General features: G+C 48.5%; 1 protein-coding gene across 1 annotated transcript in view; it reads right to left on the bottom strand.

The window, feature by feature from the left end:
• The window catches only part of RPH3AL (rabphilin 3A like (without C2 domains)), a 139,478-nt gene that overhangs the window by 29,948 nt on the left and 85,042 nt on the right, over window positions 1-24,488 (bottom strand). Inside the window, 1 exon segment of the mRNA NM_001035494.2 lies at window positions 23,665-23,751. Within this exon segment, the coding sequence (NP_001030571.1) occupies window positions 23,665-23,751 (87 nt within the window).

Here is a 24,488-nt window from a genome sequence, read left to right as displayed (position 1 = left end):
GGCCCAGGGCACCTCTGCTCACTGTTGATCTTCAAGCTCTAGAACACATCTGATACACAGTAGGTGCTCCGCAAACACTGGCTGAACGACTGAATTGGCAGGCATGGGTTGCTCGCTGGAGCTTGTCCCAATCCATAAGGTCTGGCGCCTTCCTGGGGAAGTGGCCTGAGGGTTTCATCCAAGTTCTTGTAATTAATCAAGTGGATTTGCCACTTCATATTTAAGAGGAATAAACAGGGAGTGCCTAGCAGGATGTGCCGGTGCACCTTCCTGACTCGTGACCTCCATGGCACAAGGCAGCCACGTGCTCCCAGTCTTTCCTCAAGTACCAGGGAGACCCACAGCCCTAGCTGCCCCTGCCTGCCCTGGCACGTTACAGCCAGTGGGCCCCACACCATCAGCCTCACTTCCTGTTACAACGGTCCACCCTATCACCCACTTAAAAAACATTCATCAGTCAAATTCTTTTGGAAAACAGTATAAAGAGCATAGGATCCAAAAATATTAGATTGAATTGCATGAAACTGTTGATATTCAACCTATTTTTTTTTTGTATTCAACTATTTTTGACCTATAAAAACCCTTGCCAATTTCATACAATTCACCCCAATATTTATGTTTAGCAGGGGCCATGGCCCTACCAGTCTGCCAGGCCTGCAGTGCCTCCCTGGGGTCTAGTGGGCAGGTGAGTTCAGTTCACTGGGCTTCAGTCTGTCTGTTTCTGCTGCAGTCCCAGTGGAAGGCTGGATACTACCGAGATGGGCAGAGATCAGACAGACTGGCTGAGGATCCTGGACCAGCTAGAGGAGCAGCACTTTCTGATTCCCCCAGGCGGGAGGCGGGGTTGGGGAGGTAGAGGGGGGGTGGTCAGGTGAGAGCACACCGGTGCATCACCTGGTATGCGGGGCACATGATGTACAGGTGCATTCAAGACACTGTCCGGGTTTTGGAAAATGCCTTCTGCGTGGGAGAGCTGGACTGGTAAGGGGTGGGGGATCCCTGTTCTGATCAGCCATCTCCCCTCCCCCAACACCAGCCCATGCCTGTCCTCACACTTTCTTTCCTCACTGCCCCGCCCTGCCCGCCCCCTGCAAAACACACCGAAGTAGCTTTTCATCAGGTGATTTCTGCTCTGTGCATCCAAGCCCATCACCCACAGTCAAGCATCAACTCTTGACCCCCTCCCCAAGAACAGTGCTGGGAAGAGCGCTCCATGGAAATTAACCCCTGACCACCAGGTCTCAGGCCACAGATGGGGCAAGCCTTTGCTTTCTAGAGAAGCCATGAGATTCTGCAGAATCCTGCTCTGTTCCTCACCTGTGGTTCACTGTGATAAAGGCAGCAAAACACCTAGCCTTGGAAATGCCATTTAATGAGGAAAGACCCACATAGCCCCCATGGCACTTGCAGGAGGTGGGGGTAGGGGGTGGGTGGCCTCCGCCTTAAATCCGCCCCATGCACTGCTTAGCGTTCTGAGCTCTTCTTCGAGGCGTTCATTCCGATTTCAGCTCACGGCCAAGCTGACTGCAGATACTGGTGGATATTAGCCAAGCTGTTCCCAGGGAATTTTAATTACCAGGATAAAAATCGCTCATCATCGGCATTTCCTAAAGGGCTCTGGCTGGAGAAGGTGGTAATTGACAGACCCTGTTGGACAGGAGGGCAGGCCTGGGGGAAGATGAGAGGGCAAGGCGGCCTACAACCTCTGACCCTGTCCACTGCTCTGCCTTCCCTGTGTTACTGCCTCTCTCCACCTCCCAAGCAACTCAAGAGTGCGCCTATGTGAACTCAGGTGAGGTGTCCACACTCTGCCCGTCACCCCATGGATCGGAGCAGGGGGACCGTCTGTGGCCTTTGACATGCCGTTCCTTCCACCTGGAGTGTCCTTCATCCTCGGCTCCAAGAGGCAGGGACAATTTGCCACGGGAGCCTTCTGGGACATTCTGTGCAGAATCAGGGCGCCTCTGCTGCCATAGCCCTTCATCCAGCTCAGGAGCTCGGGCTGTTCTAGAGCGGGCTGTGCTGGAACCATCACACCCCCGCCCCATTCCCTGGACCCAGCAGGGAGCCTGTGCTGACTGAGGGACTGAATGAACAAACCAAGAAAGCAAAGGAACTGTCCCCAGGGGACAGAGCGTGGGACTCTGCCTTCAGGGAAGACCATGATCTGTTTGCTTAACAAGCTCCAGTCTTGAAAAGCCACATGAAATGGCCCATTATTGGATGGCTCTCAAAGGGTCAACCCACCCTGGCAGGGAGACAGCACAGCCCTGCCTACCCTATTACCTGAACAAAAACATGCACGCACACATGCGTGTGTGCACACACATACACATTCTCCCTACCCCATTGCCTAAACACACACACACACACACATACCCTCCCTATCCCATTACCTGAACGAAAACACACAACACAGACACACACACACACAGCGCTGACCTCTCGGGAGCTCTAAAAGGCAACCTAGACTCTACAGCAAGGCCAGTAAGACCCCAGACCTCAGCACCCCCTTCATCCCCAGCCCAGTTTCCAGCCTCCTCTCTCCCCCACAGAGAGACAGCCGACACAGCCAGGCCTACTCCCGGACCACACTAAGCTGTCTCATGCTTCCAGACCTTTTTACAAGTAGATCCTTCCTCCTTCCCTGGGCTGGGATAATGAAATCCAGCCTTTAGGAAACTCCTTTTATCCAGAAGCTTCCACAGCACCGTGGAGGCCTCTCACCGCAGTGCTCACACACTGTCGGGAATGCTATCACACGCAAGATGCCTAACAGACACACATCAGCTAAGACTCCTGAACGGGTGTCCAAATTTCAAGGCTTTAATAACTCAGGTTCCTTATGAGACGCACGGAATCTTAGAGGGTGCTATGGGCTGAACTGTGCCCTATCCCCAAATTCACAAGTTGAAGCCGTAACCTCCAAAGTGATGATATTTAAAGATGAGGACCTTTGGGAGGTAACTGGGTTCAGATGAGGTCATAAAGGTGGGGCTCTCGTGATGGAATTTTTTAACTTTTTATTTTATATTGAAAGTGAGAGTTGCTCAGTCGTGTCTGATTCTTTGCGACCCCATGGACTATGCAGTCCATGGCATTCTCCAGGCCAGAATACTGGAGTGGGTAGCCTTTCCCTTCTCCAGGGGATCTTCCCAACCCAGGGATTGAACCCAGGTCTCCTGCATTGCAGGTGGATTCTTTACCAGCTAAGCCACAGGGGAAGCCCATTTTATATTGGAGTACAGTCAATTAACAATGTTGTGATAATTTCAGGTGGACAGCAAAGGGACTCAGTCATACATAAACATGTATCCATTCTCCTCCCAAACTCTCCCCTCCCATCCAGGTTGCCACATAACATCATGATTAACGTCCTAGAGAAGCCAGCGCAATGAGAAGCCAAAGCACTACAACTAGGGAGCGGCCCCCACTTGCTGCAACTAGAGAAAGCCTGTGGACAGCAGCGAAGACCCAGCATGGCTGAAAATTAATTAATTAATTAAAAAAACTAAAAAAGGTTTATAATTGAATATATGGCAGGAAAAAATGAAAAGTAAAATAGTCATGCATGCTAAGTCATTTCAGTTGTGTCTGACTCTTTGTGATCCTATGGAATGTAGCCTGCCAGCCTCCTCTGCCCACATACTCATAAAATCATTTAGTTATAAATTTCAAATAAGATCACCAAAGCTTCCAGAAAGAAAAAAAAAAATAGGTCTCCTACAAGGAAACCAGAATTAGAGTGGCATCAGACTTATCATCGGATGCCATTGATCGGATCATTGATGCCACTGGATGCTTAAAGATTATGCATCTAGAATTCGACCAGTCGAATATCAACCAAACAAAAGAACAGGAGAGACGTTGTTAGAGTTTTGAGGACTCCAGTTTTCCTGTGCACACTCCCTTTTTAAGAAGTTACTTCGGGATGAAAGTGAAAGTCACTCAGTCGTGTCTGACTCTTTTCGACTCCATGGACTGTATAGTCCACAGAATTCTCCAGGGCAGAATACTGGAGTGGGTAGCCTTTCCCTTCTCCAGGGGATCTTCCCAACCCAGGGATTGAACCCAGGTCTCCGGTATAGCAGGTGGATTCTTTACCAGCTGAGCCACAAGGGAAGCCCAAGAATACTGGAGTGGGTAGCCCATCCCTTCTCCAGCGGATCTTCCCGACCCAGGAATCGAACTGGGGTACTTCAGGATGGGCTCCAGCAAAACACAAGGAGAAAAACAAGAAAGAGGAAGATAAAATCCTGGAACAGTATCTTCAACTTAGGAAGTGAGTCAAAGGGAAATGCCTTGAAGACAGCTCTCAGTAAGTAGCACAGGCTGGAGCTGGAAAAGGGTCTGGCGGGGTTTCTGACAGGAAAAGGGAAGGTAAAGTCAAGAAGCTGCATAAAAAGACACAGAGTTTCATTATTCTTTTATCAGTGAGAAAAAAGGTTAATAAAAAAACTTCAGGAAAAACTAAAAATCATACCAGAAAGTCATGGTCCAAATATTCAGTAACTCAAAATGTGACATGGTGTTAAGACATGAAGAGTTAAAAAGAAATCATTTGATCATGGTACTAGGAACATTTTCCTTTGGATGGTCCAGGTATCATAAATTATCAAAATGTGGGGGCTTCCCTGATGGTGCAGGCTCCGTGATCCCAATACAGAAGGCACTGGTTCGATCCCCTAGTTGGGGAAGATCCCACAAGCTGTGCGGCTTGGCCACAAGAAAAATAAATAAATAAATAAAAGGAGAATGTTAAAAAATAAAAATAAAAGAACAACAACAGTATTTTGTGTAAAAAGTCATGGCAGGAGCCAGCACGTGAACTAACGCAAGTGGTCTGTATGTGATGGGCTGGGTGAGGGAGGTGACTATCTGGCCCTGCCTTTCTCCAGCATAAGCCCGTCAGCACAACTGAATTTTTAAAAAAGCACAGGCAGGTATTACTTTGATTTAAATTGACGTGTAACAGATTGGTAATTGGATGTCAATGTTATTAAATCCCTGGGCTGCTTGGCAGGTGGACACATGGGGAGTCAGAACACTCTATGGCTGGTATATTGAATTTGGATGTGCTTAAGGGAGAAAAGCTGATAGAAAAGGAAAGCAGTAATTAAAATTTTTGTAGCGGAGCAAGATGGGAAGGCTTTGTCAAGTTATGGTTAGTTTGAAAATACCAGTATGAGTTCTCAACACTGACCTTTATACCCCTGCAGAAAGACAAGCTCCCTCTCCAATGTCACTGCCCCCACCTCACCTCCAGGAGTCAGAATTCTGACAATGAGAAAACCCTGGGCAGCGTTTTAAAGGGAACCAGGGCTTCCCTGAAAACGGCAACCCACTCCAGTATTCTTTCTTGCTTGGAGAATCCCAGGGACGGCGGAGCCTGGTGGGCTGCCGTCTATGGGGTCGCACAGAGTCGGACACGACTGAAGTGACTTAGCAGCAGCAGCAGCAGGGCTTCCCTGATAGCCTCAGTTGGTAAAGAATCTGGCTGCAATGAAGATGTTGTTTCGATTCCTGAATCATGAAGATCTGCTGGAGAAGGGATAGGCTACCCACTCCAGTATTCTTAGGCTTCCTTTGTGGCTCAATTGGTATAGAATCTGCCTGCAATGTGGTAGACCTGGGTTTGATCCCTGGGTTGGGAAGATCCCCTAGAGAAGGGAAAGGCTCCCCACTCCAGTATTCTGGCCTAGAGAATCCCATGGGCTGTATAGTCCATGGGGTTGCAAAGAGTTGGACTGAGTGACTTTCACTTCTCTTCAGGGCTTCCCAGCATAAAGGCAGGGAGAACTGGATCCCTTGGAAAACAGGAAGGGCCTGGGGCACCATGCTATTAGTTGGAAGAGAGGCTGCTCTCAAGACTGCTGGGCAGCGCCCTCTGACCAGGTTTCAGTGATGATAAGCTGATTTTGGAAAGCCATGGTTACTGCTGAGGGCGACAAGCTGATATCGAGCAAGGCACACGAGATGTGCTAAGGTAATGTGCGCATGTGTTTTCAGTATTATTTTACGCCAGAAACGCTGTCTGCCCAGTCAAACCAGGTTAAGACCACCCGACTTTACAGCTAGCTTTGTCGTTTAGTTGTTAAGTTGTATCCAACTCTTTCCAACCCTGAGGACTGTAGCCTGCCAGGCTCCTCTGTCCATGGGATTCTCCAGGCAAGAATGCTGGAGTGGGTTGCCATTTCCTTCTCCAGGGGATCTTCCTGACCCAGGGATCAAACCCATGTCTCCTGTGACTCCTGCATTGGCACGTGGATACTTTACCACTGAGCCACTTGGGAAGCCCAAATAACTACCTTTATTGCTACCCTATTCAAGCGGGATGGTGACTCGGCATTTATATGTCATGTGTGGACTGTAGCATGGATGTGACTGTGTAGGTTTATTTCGGCTGAGGAGTGAGGGGCAGGATCAGGTTGCAAGCCCATGTTACACGTGTATAACCAGAGGCAGCCCACGGAAACGGCATCACTGCCATTCAAGGTGCCGAGGATGACATCGCCTCCTGCCTCTATGATCAGAAGCGGGCTATGCTTCTCATCCCCCAAAAGTGTGTGAATCCTATCGGCAAAAATTGAAAACAGAGATGCGTCCAATCTGCCTAAAAAATGGCTCAAAAGTCTAGTTCATTTGACCAACAGATGAATTAAAATAAGCTCCAGGGACTTTCCTGGTGGTCTGGTGGCTAAGACTCTGCACTCCCAATGCAGGGGCCCTGGGTTGGATGCCTGGTCAGGGAACTAGATCCCACATGCCACGACTAAGACCGGGTGCAGCCAAATACAGTGCCAACGAACAACTGTGGTGTAGGGGAGAGTTAAGGGAGGCCTCTCCCAGGAGTATTTGCATATTTGCAATTTAAAGATTAACACCTTAAAACATATCAGGGGTGTGTGTGTATGTGTGTGTGCGTGCATATGTGTGTGTGCTGGTGAGCCAGTGAGAAAGTCCCCACCAGCCCCCTACCCACCCTAGGCCCCCAGTCAGAGTGAACAAGCTCCTCCTGCCAGGAAAGTACAACCCCACCCTCCTGAGTGTTGTTAGTTGCCTTTCAGGCTCTGCCTACGGGGGCCAGGCCTGAGCCTCACCCAGAGAAATTAAGCTCCAGCAAAGCCAGAGAGCACACACCTGCCCCTTCTTCTACCTCCCCACCCACGTGAGCAGCTCCTTGCTCAGTCCTGGAGTGGGAGCCCTCCCCAGGGCCTGAGCAAATTTCCCCTTCATTTCAAGTGGGTTTTTGAGCAACCAGGTCAGCCTGGGTGGCAGGTAATTGCGAGCCTAGCGGAAAAGAAAAAAAAATGCAGCAAGAAGACATATTCTGAGGGTGCTATCTGTTTTCTTGACAGATAATTTAAACACCTTGGTTAGATTATTTCAGAACCAGAGGAAATGCCGTGGCTGCCATTAACCCCTGGTGAGGGGCTTGTGGAGGCGAGGTTTCCGCACAGTTACTGGTGAGGAACGTTTGCCAGCTCCAGAGGGAGGTGGCATCCAATAAGGGCTCGTGATGGTTGTGGAGCAAGTGCCCCGGAGTCAGAGAGGATGTCTGGGACAGGCAGGCCAACCTTCAGCTCTGGCCTCACCCTCTCCCCCAGCCCCCGGGGCACTTCCCCTCCCCCTCCTTTGCATCTCCCAGATCTGCAACATGGAAAGGTCCCTAGAAGTCACTGAGAACAGAGCCCCCTGTCTTCCTTCTCTTTCTGGTTCCAGAGAGACTGTGTTCTCCTTGGTCTAGGATGGTCTTGCAAGTTTAACAAATCCACAGGGAAGAATGACGCTTTCACCACTGCTCTTGTTGTTTCTGTTCAGCTGCTAAGTCGTGTCCGACTCTGTGTCCCCTTTGACTGCAGTACGCCAGGCTCCCCTGTCCTTCACCATCTCCCAGAGTTTGCTCAAATTCATGTCCATTGAACCAGTGATGCCATCCAATCATCTCATCCTTTGTCGCCCCCTTCTCCTCCTGCTCTCAGTCTTTCCCAGCATCAGGATCTCTTCCAGTGAGTCTGGTTTTCATATCAAGTGTTGGAGCTTCAGCATCAGTCCTTCTAATGAATATTTGGGGTTGGTTTCCTTTAGGACTGACTAGTTTGATCTCCCCACAATTCAAGGGACTCTCAAGAGTCTTCTCCAGTGCCACAGTTTGAAAACATCAATTCTTTGGTGCTCAGGGTTCTTTATGGTTCAACTCTCACATTCATACATGACTACTGGAAAAACCATAGCTTTGACTAGATGGATCTCTGTCAGCAAAGTGATATCTCTGCTTTTTAATATGCTGTCTAGGTTTGTCATAGCTTTTCTTCCAAGGAACGAGCATCTTTGAATTTCATGGCTGCAATCACTGTCCACAGTGATTCTGGAGCCCAGGGAAATACAATCTGTCACTGCTTCCACTTTTTCCCTTCTATTTGCCATGAAGTGATGGCACCAGATGCCATGATCTTAACATTTATTTGACTGCACCCATCTTAGCTGTGTCATGCAGAATCTTTCATTGTGGTACACTGGCTTAGGTGCCCTGTGAAATCTTCCAGGACCAGGGATTGAACCCGAGGCCCCTGCATTGCAAGGCGGATTCTTAACCACTGGACCACCAGGGCAGTCCCTTCCACAACGGTTCTTAATTATTTGCTTTGCCAACATTGTCCACCCACCTCCTTTTACTCTTCATTTGCATGCAGCATGAAATCCCTTTGAATACCAAATATTTAACTATCTTCCCTGTTCCAGCACAGATCTGAGAGAGGGCAAGTGAGCCACGGTGGTGTTTGGCTCCAAAGCCAGCCTCTGTTCCCAGATGGAGTGGGCTGTGCATGGGAAATGAATAGGGCTGGAATCAGAAAATTGGACAGGCCAATTATACTCAACCAGGTCTTTTCAGAGGAGCTCCGTGATTTTGATTCAATTCCCAGAACAACAAACATGCCGGTATGTAAACACAGTCTCAGAAACAGATTCTGAAGCCAACATGAAACAGTTTCTGGGCTGACCGCTACACAGTAGGGCTCATGGGTCTTCATGGGTGTGTGGTCTGAAATCACAGACACCTTCCTCGGTTATGGATTTGATTACTGCTTCATTTCCAATCGGTCTTGTTCCTTCTTGGGGAAAACGTATCATTCTGAGGTTCCATCACCTTCTCTGTCTTCCAGATTCCTCATTGTCTCTGTTATTGTTTTTAGCTTTTTGTTTTTTTGTTTTATTCCCCCCTCTGCATCCTGGGAGATTTTAAAGGCTTTTCTCCATATCACTGATTCAAGCTGTTTTGGGTCTGATTTTTGGTGATCTCGCATTAACTTTTGGGTGTGTGCCTGTGAAATCTACCATACACACCAAAGTGTATGAAAACACAGTATGTTTCAAAGAACCACATTCAAGTAAACACCTGTGAACTCATTAAGAAATTAAATATGACTGGACCTGAGAAAGCCCTGTAGGCCGTCCCTGCGTTCCTTCCAAAAGTAACCACCATCTGGAATCTCGTGTGAAGCAATCTTTTGCTTTTCTATTTTTAAAAAACTGCTTATGTAAAATTTCTTTTTATTTATCTGTTTTTGGCTGCACTGGGTCTTCACTGCGAGGAGCAGGCTCTCTCTAGCTGCTGCAAGCAGGGTCCACTCTTGCGTGTAGTGCGCAGGCTTCTTACTGTGGCGGGTTCTCTTGCTGCACAGCACAGGCTCCAGGTGCACGGGCTTCAGTAGTTGCAGCAAGCGGGCTCAGTAGTTATGGTGCATGGGCTTAGATGCCCTTTTGCATATGGAATCTTCCAGGACCAGGGATTGAACCTGTGTTCCCGGCATTGGCAGGTGGATTCTTAACCACTGAACAGCCAGGGAAGTCCTTACTGTGCATTTATAAGTAACACATTTACTGTTACCTGTTTTTGAACAACATATTTTTGAGTCATTTGTGTATTTATTCTTTAGCGACTTGTTTTTTTCCTTTGCTCATTGGGTTTTTTCTTTTTAATATTTATTTATTTATTTTTTCTTTGGCTGTGCGTAGCTCAGCTGGTAAAGAATCTGCCCACAATGCCAGAGACCTGGGTTCGATCCCTGGGTTGGGAAGATCCCCTGGAGAAGGGAACAGCTACCCACTCCAGTATTCCGGCCTAGAGAATTCCATGGACCGTATAGTCCATGGGGTTGCAAAGAGTTGGACACGACTGAGTGACTTTCAGTTCACTTCAGGTCTTAGTTGCAGCATGTGGGATCTTTAATTGTGGGATTCGGGATTTTTTTTTTTTAATTGTGGCATCCAAACTCTTCATTTTGGCATGTGGGAACTAGTTCTCTGACCAGGGATCGAACCTGGGCCCCCTGCATAGGGAGCATGGAGTCTTAACCACTGGACCACCAGGGAAGTCCCAGCCTGTTGGGTTTTTAATTCATCCTTTGGAATATACCTATTCCACCATGAAAGGACATTGAGCTGGTTTCCAGTTTTTGGCTATTACAACAGATGCTGCTATATGCATTCTTGGACACATTTCCCTGGGAGTGGGTGTGAGGGTTTCTCCAGGCTGTACAGGTAGGGGTGGGGTGTGAGGCTGAGCATCACACGTAGACGACATGGAAGAGGTGCCAGGTGCAACGCTGAGATGAACCAGCCGGGTCACCTACCAAACAGACCTCTCTGATTTAGTTTGCAAACAGGGAACATTAGAAGTGGGTCCATGACCATGACATGACACTCTGGTTGATGGTGAGGGGGATGGAGAGCAGTGGGCAAAGTTCAAGGGTCAAGAGAACAACCAAGTACTGGGACTCGAAACCAGGTTCAGGGATGTAAGTAGTTAGATAAGAGTCAGGGCCAGGCTGGGCTTCAGCTGTGGGCGTGTTAGCTCAGGCTGGGGTGTAACAACTTACAAAGTCAGGGCAAGGAGGAGGATGACAGGGACCCAGGGGTCCCCCAGACAGAGGGTATCACTGTGTTGGCCACTGAGGGGGAAACCTCCATTCACCTGCCCTGTCTCCCTCCAGCCCAAGGGCCATCCTGGAATAGAAAGGCTGACTCCTGAGGGCAGTAAAAATCAGGAGGAGGAAGCCCGTCCAGTGGCAGAAGCCTGTCAGCCCAGGCTCTGCACGCTCTGCTCTGCTCTGCCGCCTTGGACCTTCACGTAAGGTGCCAGGGCTTCTGTTTAGCTGGAAGAGTGAAGACACAGGGCCCCACGTCTGGCCCAGACAAGGACCCCAACAAAGGCCGGTTCTCTTCAGCTTCTGTTTCTCACAGAGTAATTTTCTGGCCCTGCAGGAGGACACGTGTCTTGAGTTACTTCCTCAGGAGAGGGAATGGGTGTGTATTTCAGGGTTGGGCACTGCCTAGGAGCTTAATAAATAGCTCCTAAAGAATGGAGCCTCACTTCCCGGTCCGCATCTATCAGACAGCTGGCTGGGGAAATCACGCCAGCCAACATTGTTTGGCATCTGAAAAAAGGGCCAGAAAATCTGATTATTGAAATTTCTATCCAGATCCATGCAAGAAAATGACCACATTCAGATTTCTCCCTAGCTTTTCACCTCCCTCCCTAGGGCCACGCAGAGGAGGGTGTCATAGCAGGGTAAGCCAGGTCATGCAGACTCAACAGAGGAGGAGAGGACAAGCAGGTTCTGGTGTCAGGATGGTGCCACATCAACTGAGGACAGGGACAATGAAGCTGTGGTCACACAGGCCACAGGGTTCGCACCCTTGTGGACCGCTGAGCACGTGCGTTGCTAAGTGGGAGGGGCATCCAGTGGTGGGACAGACAAATGCTAGGACCTGCTGGTGCTGTTCCTGATGGGCTGAAGGCTTCCTGTTGGACCATGTCATCTCCCCAGGCCAAAGAGCCTCCGCGGACCAACCCCTCCCACACTTAACTCAGGGGACCCCAGGACCCTCCACGTGGAAGGTGGGGAGCTGGCTCCGTGTTGCTCTGGGAACAAACGGGCACTGGGGGTGGCCCCATCCTGGGCTGCTTTTCCCCTGAGAGTCACCGGCCTCCCTGCTATACCTCCTTCGTCTTTGCTCCCATCTCTCTGCCTCAATGGAGAAGGCAATGGCACCCCACTCCAGTACTCTTGTCTGGAAAATCCCATGGACGGAGGGGCCTGGTAGGCTGCAGTCCATGGGGTCGCGAAGAGTCAGACATGACTGAGCGACTTCATTTTCACTTTTCACTTTCATGCATTGGAGCAGGAAATGGCAACCCACTCCAGTGTTCTTGCCTGGAGAATCCCAGGGATGAGGGAGCCTGGTGGGCCGCCGTCTATGGGGTCGCACAGAGTCGGACATGACTGAAGCGACTTAGCAGCAGCAGCAGCTCCTCCTCAAAGAAGCCCACCCTAACTAGTCTCCCTACCACTGTTTTTTCCACAGTAAAATATACAATAACGTAAGATTTACCTTTCTGACTATTTTTTGGTGTACACTCCAGGGGTACCACATGTATCTGTACTGTGGTGTGTCCCATCTCCAGACCTTTGTCATCTTCCCACACTGAAACTGTGTCTACCAAGCAATAATTCCTCATTTCTCCCCACCCATCTGGCAACCACCCTTCTACTTTCTATCTCTATGAATGAGACTATTCTACAAACCTCAAATAAATGGAAATACTACAATATGTGTTCTTTTGTGTCCAGCTTATTTCAATTAGCGTAATATCTTCAAGGTTCTTCCATGCTGTAGCATGTATTAGGACTCCATCCCTTTCTAAGGCTCAATTATATGAAAAATAATTGGCATAGGCCACATTTTGTTTATCTATCCACCCCACGGTAGGTGCTTGGGTTGCTTCCACCTTTAGGCTGCTGGGATGCACAGCATCTGTTTGAGTCTCTGCTTTCAGTTCTTTAGGATGTACATCTAGAAGCAGAATTGCTAGATCATTAATTTTTTGAGGAGCCACCATACTGTTTTCCACCATGGCTGCGCTATTTTAATTTCCCACAGTCAATGCACAAGGTTTCAAATTTCTCCACATCCTTGCCAACACTTATTATTTCCTGCTTTTAAACATTAGCTACCCTGGGACTTCCCTGGCAGTCCGGTGGCTAAGACTCTGCACTCTCAATGCAGTGGACCTGAGTTCAATCCCTGGTCAGGAAACTAGATCCTGCATGTTACAACTAAGATCTGACACAGCCAAATAAATAAGGAAATAAAATTTTAAAACAAACAAACACACATTAGCCATCTTAATGGGTGTGTCATGGCGGCTGGTTTGCTTTCAACAGAGCTACCTCTTCCCTTTCCTACACACCCCACTCCTGATTTCTGTGCCCTGTTTTCTAACATATACATATCTATGGAAGTTGCTTAGCTATTACTTTGGCTATGTTTGTCTTCTGTTCCTTCTCTCCTCCCCTGGTCCCTGCTAAAATGTAAACCCAAGGCAGAGATGTTTGGCTGATTTGTTCATCACTATTTTCCAAGGGCCTAAAACAGTGCCTGCTGCTGCTGCTAAGTCGCTTCAGTCATGTCCGACTCTGTGCGACCCCATAGACGGCAGCCCACCAGGCTCCACCCTCCCTGGGATTCTCCAGGCAAGAATACTGGAGTGGGTTGCCATTTCCTTCTCCAATGCATGAAATGAAAAGAAGTCGCTCAGTCGTGTCCGACTCTTAGTGACCCCATGGACTGCAGCCTACCAGGCTCCTCCGTCCATGGGATTTTCCAGGCAAGAGTACTGCAGTGGGGTGCCATTGCCTTCTCCAAAACAGTGCCTAGCACATAGTAAATAGTCAATGACTACTGTATGAATGAATGAGTGAATGAATGGATAGACAGTAGAGTTGTTAGAAGGAGTTTTAGAGGCAGCCACGAAATTAAAAGACACTTGCTCCTCGGAAGAAAAGCTATGACAAACCTAGACAGCATATTAAAAAGCAGAGACGTTACTTTGCCAACAAAGATCTGTATAGTCAAAGCTATAGTTTTTCTAGTAGTCATGAATGGATGTGAGAGTTGAACCATAAAGCAGGCTGAGCACTGAAGAATTGATGCTTTTGAACTGTGGTGCTGGAGAAGACTCTTGGGAGTCCTTTGGACAGCAAGGATATCAAACCAGTCAATCCTGAAGGAAATCAGTCCTGAATATTCATTGGAAGGACTGATGCTGAAGCTGAAGCTCCAATACTTTGGCCACCTCATGCGGAGAACTGACTTACTAGATGCTGGGAAAGACTGAGGGCAGGAGGAGAAGGGGGCAACAGAGGATGAGATGGTTGGATGGTATCACTGACTCAATGGACATGAGTTTGAGCAAACTCAGGGAAATAGGGAAGGACAGGGAAGTCTGGAATGCTACAGTTTATGGGGTTGCAAAACGCGGATATGACTGAGCAACTGAACGACAACATCGGCTTCAACTCCTGGCTCTGTTAATTACTACCTAGTGTCTTTGGGGAAGTGACCTACTTTCTCTAAGCCTCAGTCTCCCCATCTGTCACATGAGGACAACAGTGAATACATCAGGAATACATCTGTCCAATGATCAGATGAACTGAGATACTGACCGGCCTGTAGTAGGTATGGAGTTCATGTTGCTACTCAGAACCAGATTAGACTCCCAGGTAGGACATTGGGCTCAGCAGACTAGAGCGCAATAGTGAGAAAGTGCGTTCCCTCTTGGATCAGACAGCTTCTCAGAGCACTGAGTTCTTACTCCTGTGCGTGGACACAGGCTCAGGTAGGCACCCTGAGAAGGAGCAGGGAGAAGGTGGGAGACCACTCTGCCTCCCCAGAGGAGGAAGAGGAAATTGGGGGTCCTCCTCCTGCTGCTTCTGCTTGCGTGGGAGGCCAGGGACCTGCAGTGATAGCAGTTCTGCTTGGCAGAGCCGAGGCATGTGGGAGGTGACCAATACACTGAGGAAGTGTGGCCATCCGGGTCCCCTGGGGCCACGGTGCCAGCAGCCCAGAGGGAGCCAGACGCAGGTGGTGGGGCGCTCAGGCAGCCGCCCCCGCTCGCCCCAGCACCAGCCACCCACCCCTGAGCGCACTCACGGGCCTCCGGAGGGGCCCTCTGGCAAAGCTGTTTGCAGCTAAAATCCAAACTGCAAGTAACAGCAGGGCCAGAAGAGAAGCAGCGTGGGGAAGCAGATGGCAGTCTGTAGTGAGCACGGGCTGCCCGCCTGGGAGACAGGTGCCACGAGGCTGCTGGGCTAGGCTGGCATGGCTGCTTCCCACAGGCGCTGGCGGGGGGCCTGGAAGCCCCTGATCCTCCCAGCCTCCTGAAGGCTTGTGCCAAGATGGACCCCCGCCCCCCGCCCCCACAAGGGCCTTAACTGTCTACTGGTCACCCTCCAGGCTGGGTGGGTTGAGACGATTGAAAAACCACCATGTGAAGCCATGTTCCTCCTTCTAGTCAATCAACAAGCAGGAGAGAGGGGCCAGAGGATGAGATACAGACTTAGCATCAGGGGGCCCTGTGGGACCCCAGCCAGGGTCATCTGTGGTAAGACTTCATTCAGGGAAATCAGAAAACCCTGCTGGGGAAGGGTCCTAAGGTGCTCCAAACACGGAGTCCGCTTTCCTCTTTTGCAAATGTCTTTCAATCAACAAACCTTCAGAGCACCTTTTATATGCAAAGCACTGCGGGGAAACACAGTGAGTGTTGGTGCAGCCCGGCCTCTGATGAGTTATAATCAGGATGCGGAATGACACAGGGAAAGCACGGCGGAAGGATGGACGCTGAGTGGAGAGGAATGCTCTAATTGTACTAATCAGCTTCCCATTACTTATAAATTGCTCTTCTCCCCTTTCTAGCTCATCCCCCTCTGAGCATGCCTGCATCCTCATAGAAGCCTTCTGACTCCAAAGGCAGACATTTTAGAGGCTGGAGGAATGGTTTCTAGATTCCTGGGGAATCTGGATTCCAATTAACTTCCCCCTGATTACCATTTTGAGTGAGTCATTTTTTTTTTTTAATGAATTGGATTAGAGGCTAAACAATCAATGACATAAATTTCTGGCTTGCAACGTCATGTTAGAAGCTCCCATGCAGTCCTTCTCCAGCTTGCACTAACACACCCAAGAAAGCAAGTGAATCAAGGGCACGCAGACATCAGCACAGAAGCGATCTGATGCTCAACCTACAGTCAGGCTCCCCTCTGAAGACAGGCAAGTGGGATGGATGAAATGGGAGACACTGGTCCACCCACCTTTGTCTGCTTGGCAGGGGTCAGGGTGCAGGATCAGGGCTGCCCCTAGCTGGCCTTCCTGGTGTAGTATGTCTACGAGTTTCCGGTGCCCTCCCTTCTCCAATTCTGTCTTTATGGATGGGACACAGATTCCCAGAAAGTAACTAGGTGGGAGTGGGAAGGAGCTGGCAATGGTGAGTTGCATCTGGGAAGGTATATTTTCTTAAAGTAAAGCTCAGTTGTGGGAGGGTGGGGAGAGCTAAACCAACTGGCTAGTTTTCCAAGTCCTCCCTAGTTCTGAGGGCCAGAGGGCCAGGTCCCAGCAGAGAGAAAGCGCCTCAGAGGAGGAGCAGAATCGAGACAAAGGAGAGGGGCTGTGGTGGTGCTGCCTCAGGTAAACCCTGGGCCTGCAGAGCTCACAGCATCAGAAGGCGGGTGAAGGCACAGGTGCAACCACCAAGACCAAACACAGGAAACCATCAAACTCAGACCAAAAACAAAGAATCAACGACATGAAAAGCTTTATGATTTTTCAGAATGAAGAGAAAAATAAAAAGAACTTGAAAATGATGAATATAGAAGACAGAGAGTGGAAATGTACTCATCAAATTAACAGTGCTCCCAGGGGGGGCCTTCCGAGATCCCACAAGCTGCAACTAAAGACCCGGCATGCAGCAATGAACATCCAGCAGGGCCAAATAAGCAAAAACAATAAATTTTTAAAAAGTGCGCCCCAAAAGAAAGCAGAAGAGTTTCAGAACAAAGCAGTAAGCAAAAACATAATTGAAAAGCTTTCCTGAATCTTAGACCCAAATACGTTTGTCCTAGACAAAAATCAATGAAAATGACCTAGGCCTAGTCAGATAAAATTATTAATTTCCAAATATAGACATAAATAATATACCAGGTTATTAAAAAGGGAACAAAAGCATAAGCCTGGCTTTAGACTTCTCCCTCCCGTCTCCGTTCTTGACTTGAAAACTACTTTACGCTGAGCATCAGATCTTGTCTGCCTGCCGCGTCCTGTCTGAGCTTTGACTTCAGGGCATGTATCTGCCTGCACCTGGAAACTGGCTTCCCTGCGTCCTGTCACGTACACTGCATCCTGGAAACTGTCTTCTGGGTCACCAGGTCCCTCTTGGGGTTCCGCAGGGCTGCCTGATGTGCTAGTTAACCGGTCCACTGGGGATGTCCCTGATGGTCCAGCAGCTAAGACTGGACTGCTCCCAATTCAGGAGCCCAGGTTTGATCCCTGGTCAGGGAACTTCCCTGGTGGCTCAGACAGTAAAGAATCTGCCTGCAATGCAGGAGACCCAGGTTCAATCTCTGGGTGGGGAAGATCCCCTGGAGAAGGGAAAGGCTACCCACTTTAGGATTCTTGCCTGGAGAATCCCATGGGCAGAGGAGCCTAGTGGGCTGCAGTACATGGGGTTGCAAAGAGTTGGACACGACTGAGTGACTAACAGTTTCACTCACAAGGAACTGAACCCCGCATTTCACAACTAAAGATCCCTGATGCTACAGTGAAGACCGAAGACTCCAAGTGCCCCGGCTAAGACCTGGCATGGCCAAATACGAAAACAAACGGAACAGTCTGTTCAGGGCTGTCTCAGTCCCTTTTCTGTGTCTTTAAATCTTGAACATATATCGGAGTTTATTCATTTACCAACAAGGAAACCAGGAAAGTGACCAAGGAACATGCCCGTTCACAGAGGGAATGGAAATGAAGTGGGACAGGCAGCTGCCTGGCTGAATGCTTATATAAGCAGCTGATTTAATTAGGTAAAGACTGTAGTTTCATGTGGTCACAAAAACGTCATCTTCATGGCAGTTAGTAGAGTGGAAATCAGGGGCCAGGGACTCCTAGCTATTGGGAGTGCCAACCAGGGATCAAAAAAAAAAAAAACCAATTAATAAGAAGCAAATGATAAGGAAACATCTGTGGCTGTTAATGGGAATGACAAGGTTTACTGGTCTAAAAAATTACCGAAGTATCATTTGATTGAGTTTTCAAGTTCATTAATAACATTTTTCATTTTTAGAAATGAAAATGGTTCATTTGGTTTTTTTTTTTCCCCAAATTTCCTTGCTCATTTTTCAAATGTCTTATTGGTCCAATTTGACTTCTATTGCTTCTCTTATCTCTTTTACTCAACTTAAAAACTTATTTGGACTTCCCTGGTGATCCAGTGGTTAGGACTCTGCATTTCAACTGTAGGGGGCACAGGTTCGACCCCTGATCAGGGGACTAAGATCCCATAAGCTGCATGGTGCCGTCAAAAAAATGAACAGTAAATTAAAAATTCAAACATTTCTTTCACAGTCTCAGTATTATTTCTAGTTCCTTGAGTGCCAATTCTCCTAGTTGCTACATTTGCCTCCTCTCCTTCATGGTGGCTCTTTGCTCGTGCGATCGGTTAGATAACAGACAGCAAACTCACAGAATTTTGAGTGGGAAAGATGACCATTGATTGCATTATCAGTCAAGTCATTGTCTTTTTTCGTATGAAAGCAACAGCTATCATTAGACTAGCAAAAGACTCAGAAATACACTGTCCACATGTCATTACTTAAGATTGCATATACCAGCAAACTATAAATCAAATGCAATATCTCAAGGGTCTATAAGAAAAGAGTGAGGACTTCCCTGGTGGTCCAGTGGTTAAGAATCTGCCTGCCAATGCAGGGGACGTGAGTTTGATCCCTGGTCCGGGAAGATCCCACACACTTTGGAGCAACTAAGGCTGTGCACCACAACTCCTGAGGCCCGTGTGCCTAGAGCCTGTGCTCCACAAGACAGACCACTATGACGAGAAGCCCACAGGGCACAAGTAGAGAGCTGTCCCCACTCGCCCCGCTGGAGAAACCCCACGCACAGCGACAAAGACCCAGCACAGCCGAATGCATAAATAAAATTTAAAAGAGGGACTGTAAGTACTGATGTTTATTTTTCCCTTCTAAGCATCCATTCTGAGGACAGAATCTCAAATGTGGGCAAAGAGCTAAGTACACAGATATATAAAGCAATTAGCAATGAGAAAGAAAAAGGAAATAACTCAGATGGCCTAAATTAGCAGAATATCCATATGACAGAATGTTTACAAAGAATTATTGATTACACTGAGAAGTGCTTACGTTAAAATGTTAATTTTAAAACAGAGGTTCAACAATACAAAGAAAAAAAAAGACACAGAAAAAAGAAAGCAATTATGCCAAAACATTAACAGTGATTGCCTCTGGATGGTAAGATTATGAATTTTGGGGGTGCCTGTATTTCTTTATGCTTTCTACACATTGTGAGTGTCAAGGATTCATATTAATCTTTAAATCAGAAAAGAGTAAAATGTATATATTTTTAAAAGTGAAAACTTCTTAGGGTGACAAGTCAAGAACTGAAATATCTGGGGTAATATTAAATAAGAAAGATAAAATATCACGATACTAACTCTAACATTACAGTCTATAATTTATTCTCAACACAGCAGCCAGAGCATTCTTTAAAACTTGGGGGAGTATTCAGGGCATGCCTTTCCTCTCCTTTAGATCTCCAAAGACTCCCCACTTCACTCAGAGTAAAAGCCAGAGTCTTTCCAAAGGTCTACAAGGACCAATATGATCTGGCACCCCGGCCACAACTCTGACCTCCTCTCCCGACTCTGACTCTGCGCCAGTCACAGTTCTCCTAACTGCTCTTCAAACCTACCAAGGACACATGTGCCTCAGGGCCTTTGCACTTGCAGTACTCTCTGCTCGGAATGCTTTCTGTCCACACAGCCACAGAGTGCGTTTCAGACCTCAGCTCAAAAGTCCATTTTATCAGTAAGCCCTTCCTCAACTCCTGCATGTAACAGCAGCTACTCCCATCGCCCCCTTCCCGAGTACATTTTCATCATCTGTGACATGGCAGAATTTACGGTATTGCGTGTGTGGTCTCCATCTCCATGAGAAGAGCTCTTTTGTCTGGCACATAGAAGATGCTCAGTAAATATGCATTGAGTACCCAAATGAATAAATGCACGAGATTGCAAACTCCTCCAGAGCAGAGGGGCCGAAGCTGACACCACCGCATCACTGAGGGGCACGCAACAGGTAGCGGAGCCAACATGTCCCGGACGCCCCCGGGACATGTAACCAGCATTCAACTCACTCCAGAAAAAACACTTACAATTGCAGACAAAGAAGACAGAAGGGAAGAGTCAAATGGAAAAGAACATAAGAGTGTTGGGGCCGAGTGGTAAGAGAGCTTCTAGCAAAAAAATGCAAGTTCTTCCATTAGGACGAGTTTTTTTTTTTTTTCTTCTGTAGGACAGAACTCCACATTTTTATCACAGATTCAGAACCGGCTCTGTGTGGCACTGAAAATGACATTTCAAATGCTCTTTCTATTTAGCTATCTCTTTGTTGTGATTAGATATTTTTCTGTGAAAAAAAAGCATTAGGAAACCAATTACTCTGTCACTCTCCCCACCTCCAAAGGAGGCAGGAAAATGCAGCATCTGGGTATGGTACTCACAGGCACCCAGACTCAGACACAAAGACTTTCAGGGCCCATCCACACCTCCTAAACATCTAGTCTGCCTGGTCACGTGGAGGGGGGATACAGCATCCTTGATCTTGCTCCATTTTATCGGCCTCTAGAAATTCAAGGGCAAACTGATAGCATACTGCATAGCCTCATATTCTTTGCCGTAGGAAAGATAAGAAAATTCATCCTAAGCTATTTTGGACTTTTCTGGGCGTTGGAGCGCTCTGGAGATTAGGACATGCTGGTGGTGGACACTGTCCATGGTAGCTCAGGACTATTAATGAGTTGAGGGGCACTTGTGACGGGGCTGGATGGGGGCAGCTGCTCCCCCACCAAGCCCCCCACTAAATTATTACATTCGCTGAATTCATCTTTTCTTTCACTCCTCCTCCCTTTCCTTGACAATTCTTTCATCTCTGTCCTCCCACACCTCGGTTGTGTCTTTTCATCCTGTTCAGGTGTCTCCCACAAGATACTGTTTTAGGAAATTTTCCCATCTTGTGAATGCCTGCATCTTAAAAAAAAATTTTATTGGAGTATAGTTGCTTTATAGTGTTGTGTTAGTTTCTACTGTACAGCAAAATGAATCAGCCATAATATATACACATATATCCCTTCTTTAGGGGGGATGCCTGCATCTTCAAAGGGACCCCTTGAAGCCCAGAAAACCTCAAATTCAAAGGGGGATTTTCCAGCTGGGTGAGCGAGGAGGGCCTCTAATATTGACAGAGTACCTATTCTGGGCTGGACATTCCAGATACTTGGTGTACTGTTAACGATGTTCCCGAATTCTCACAGTATCTCCAATGAAATAGGTATTATCGTCTCCATTTCAACAGGAGAAATCAAGGACTTCCGGGCAATAGAGTGTAGACTGGTAGTTCACATCTAGAGGCCCTGCCTGCTATCTTCCCTATTTCGAAGATGCAGCCAGTGATATATGAAGATTCCAACAAAGAAGCTCAACTGTGCTCAAAAACAAGGTCTACATCTTGATGGATCAGAAACTCCCTATGTTTATGATTTTGAGGGGCTAAAGGCACAGCTTTCTGGCTCAGGGTCTGGAGGCAGGTGGAAGCAGCTGGAAGGCTGGTCTTTCAAGGGTATGGGGACTGAAAGTGTCCCGTGGGAGGTGGGGGACCAGAGCTAGAATTCCTGAGAATGGAGGCTGGTCATCCTCCACTTGGGAAAGGAGGCTGAAAGAAGCAGAGGTGCCACTCCACCCCTCTCCTCAGAGTAAAGCTGATCTACGGATGTGAACACTGATACAGGCTGGAAGAAGTACACACATAGCCAGGGCCTGGCCAGACTGCTTATGGCTTTGATGTTGGACTTCAGGGATAATCCCATTATTAATGCAGACACACAGCTCATCACTAACCCAAGAGAGCTGGCCCTGCGCTGAGGGACCTCGGATCTACGTGGAGGCAACTCGAAATCACTTGGCAAGGAGAGCTGGGTGGAGGTGACGAGCAGGGGGAGAAAGAGAGAGAGAAACTGACTCCCACTCAAGATGAGTGGACAAACCTTAATTCTAAAACACCCTGTCATGAGAGAGACAGCCAGCGAAGAGTTAGTGAGCTGCAAGGCAGTTCTGAAGAATTTACCAACAAGTATCTCAGAAAAGATAAAGAGAGGACTTCCCTAGTGGTTCGGTGGTTAAGAGTCTGCGCTTCTACTTCAGGGGGCATGAGTTCAATCCCTGGTCAGGGAACTAAGATCCGGCATGCTGCAAGGTGTGACCAAAAATTAAAAACAGAAAGATAAAGAAATAACTGAGAAAGCACAGTTGGGAGCTACGGAGGATGAATGGAGGGGCTCAGAAAAGTATCTTGCAGGGTTTCCAGGAGACTCAGATGGCAGGGCAGCAAGATTCAAGGATGTCATGGCTGAGGACTTTCTGTAACTAAAGACATTTTACAGATCTTAGGATGAAAGGCGCATATTAATCATCAAGCAGATAAGTAAAAAAAGTAAATCCACATGTGGATAGCCTGGAGCATTCTCCCTCCCCCTGACTCCTCCTGTTCCTGAAATTTCCGACCCATGACCTTCCCCAGGAGCAGCCCAACAATGTCCTCTACTCTTCTGGCCCCGCTTCCGATCCTGGTACAGGGAGGAAAGTCCTGGGTGTGGGGGTTAGGAGACGTAGGTTCGAGCCTCCCCATCTGTTTTCACCTCAGAGTCCTCACTGAGCCTCGACTTCTTCCCTTAAAATGGGATCAGAACTAGAATGATGGAAACTTAGAACCAGAAGGGACTCTGGCGACAGCGTCATCACAAGACCACGGTGTTAGACCCACTAACTAGCTTGGTGACCACAAGATGCTTAACCTCCTGCATCCGCATTTCCCCATCAATAAAAGGGGATGATAATAGCGTTCATCTGTGGGGTTGCATGGGGGATTCCCAGGTAGCGCTGGGAACCTGCCTGCAAATGCAAGAGACTTGGGTTCGATCCCTGGGTTGGGAAGATCCCTTGGAGGAGGGCGTGGCAATCCACTCCAGTATTCTTGCCTGGAGAATCCCATGGACGAGGATCCTGGCGGGCTGCAGCCCACAGCATCGCAAAGAGTCAGACACGACTGAAGCATGAGCACACACATGGGGTTGCACAGGGATGAAATGAATTCCTGCATGTAAAGGACTTCGCGTGGTGCCAGGCCCAGAGGAAACCTTCAACCCGGAGCAGCCATTTCTGTTATGATAAATACAGCCCCCCGCAAATGTCACCTGCGCCTACACTCAGTGTGAGGGGCTCCCTGAGGAAACCAAGGACCCCAGGCAGAGCAGAACTCGGGCCCACTGTGGCCGCTATGCTGCGGAGCGCCAAGCCAGCAGACTGCCCCTCCCCACCCTTGCCCCTGGCTGCCCTGGGTAGGCCACCCTCCTTGACCTCCTGCGAAGCCCCTCTAAGCAACCAGCCATGAACCTCCCCCAGTGCCAGTGTGCCCCGCCCCGACCTGACCGGTCCCTCCCCGCACCCCACTGCCCTGGGTACCCTACCTCTCTCTGCTCACTGCAGATCTTACACAACCACAGGGGCCGTTTCTGGCTGGGAGAGGCCTCGATCCCGCATTTGGTGCAGACTTTCTACGAGAGAGAGGACACAGGAATGTAAATACTCAGTCCCTTCCTCCCCGGCTGAGGGGCTGGGAAAACTATCACCCAGGAGCCCTCGTCATCTTCCGAGGGCATGGTTTTTGCTTCAGAGCCCCAAGGGGAGATGACCCGAAGGACACAGATCATCTGAACCCAGCAGCTGGCTGTGGGGCACCAAGGATGCATACCCTTCCTTGGATGGCCGCGATAGAAATTCACCCCCAACAAGTACATCCTATTGGGATCACATCAAAGAAATAAGCTTGCTGAGCGTCACAGCTGCATGACGTTCAACAGCAAGGAACTGGAAACAACCCAAACGCCCAGTACCAGAGGTGGAGCAAACACAACCAGGATATGGCCTTCACAGGCAGGCTGCATCGCCCCTGGAAGTGCGGGCAGGAATGATGCTATTCAACAAAGAGAACATATACATGGATATAACCATGCAGAAAACTCACTCGTGTGCCTGACAAGGTGAGGTGATGATGTAGTGAGAAATACCAGTGCCCGCTTAGGCACTTCCTTGATGCCAAGGCCCTTCACTTACCCATCCCAGCCACCCCAGCATACATAAATGGGCCCATCTTGCAGGGAGTAGTTTGAGAAAGTCCTCACGTTCACACACCAAGGAACAGACTCAGGTCTGCCTCTCGAGCTGTTATATAATAGCCTCCGGACACATAAGTAGCCAGAACCTAGTTTCTGCGGCGTTTTTCCTTCTACAG

This window comes from Bos taurus, chromosome 19, assembly GCF_002263795.3.
Source record: "Bos taurus isolate L1 Dominette 01449 registration number 42190680 breed Hereford chromosome 19, ARS-UCD2.0, whole genome shotgun sequence".
NCBI classification, from domain to species: Eukaryota; Metazoa; Chordata; class Mammalia; order Artiodactyla; family Bovidae; genus Bos; species Bos taurus.
The sequence above is the reverse complement of the archived record's forward strand: the minus strand, read 5'-3'. Positions and strand labels throughout refer to the sequence as shown.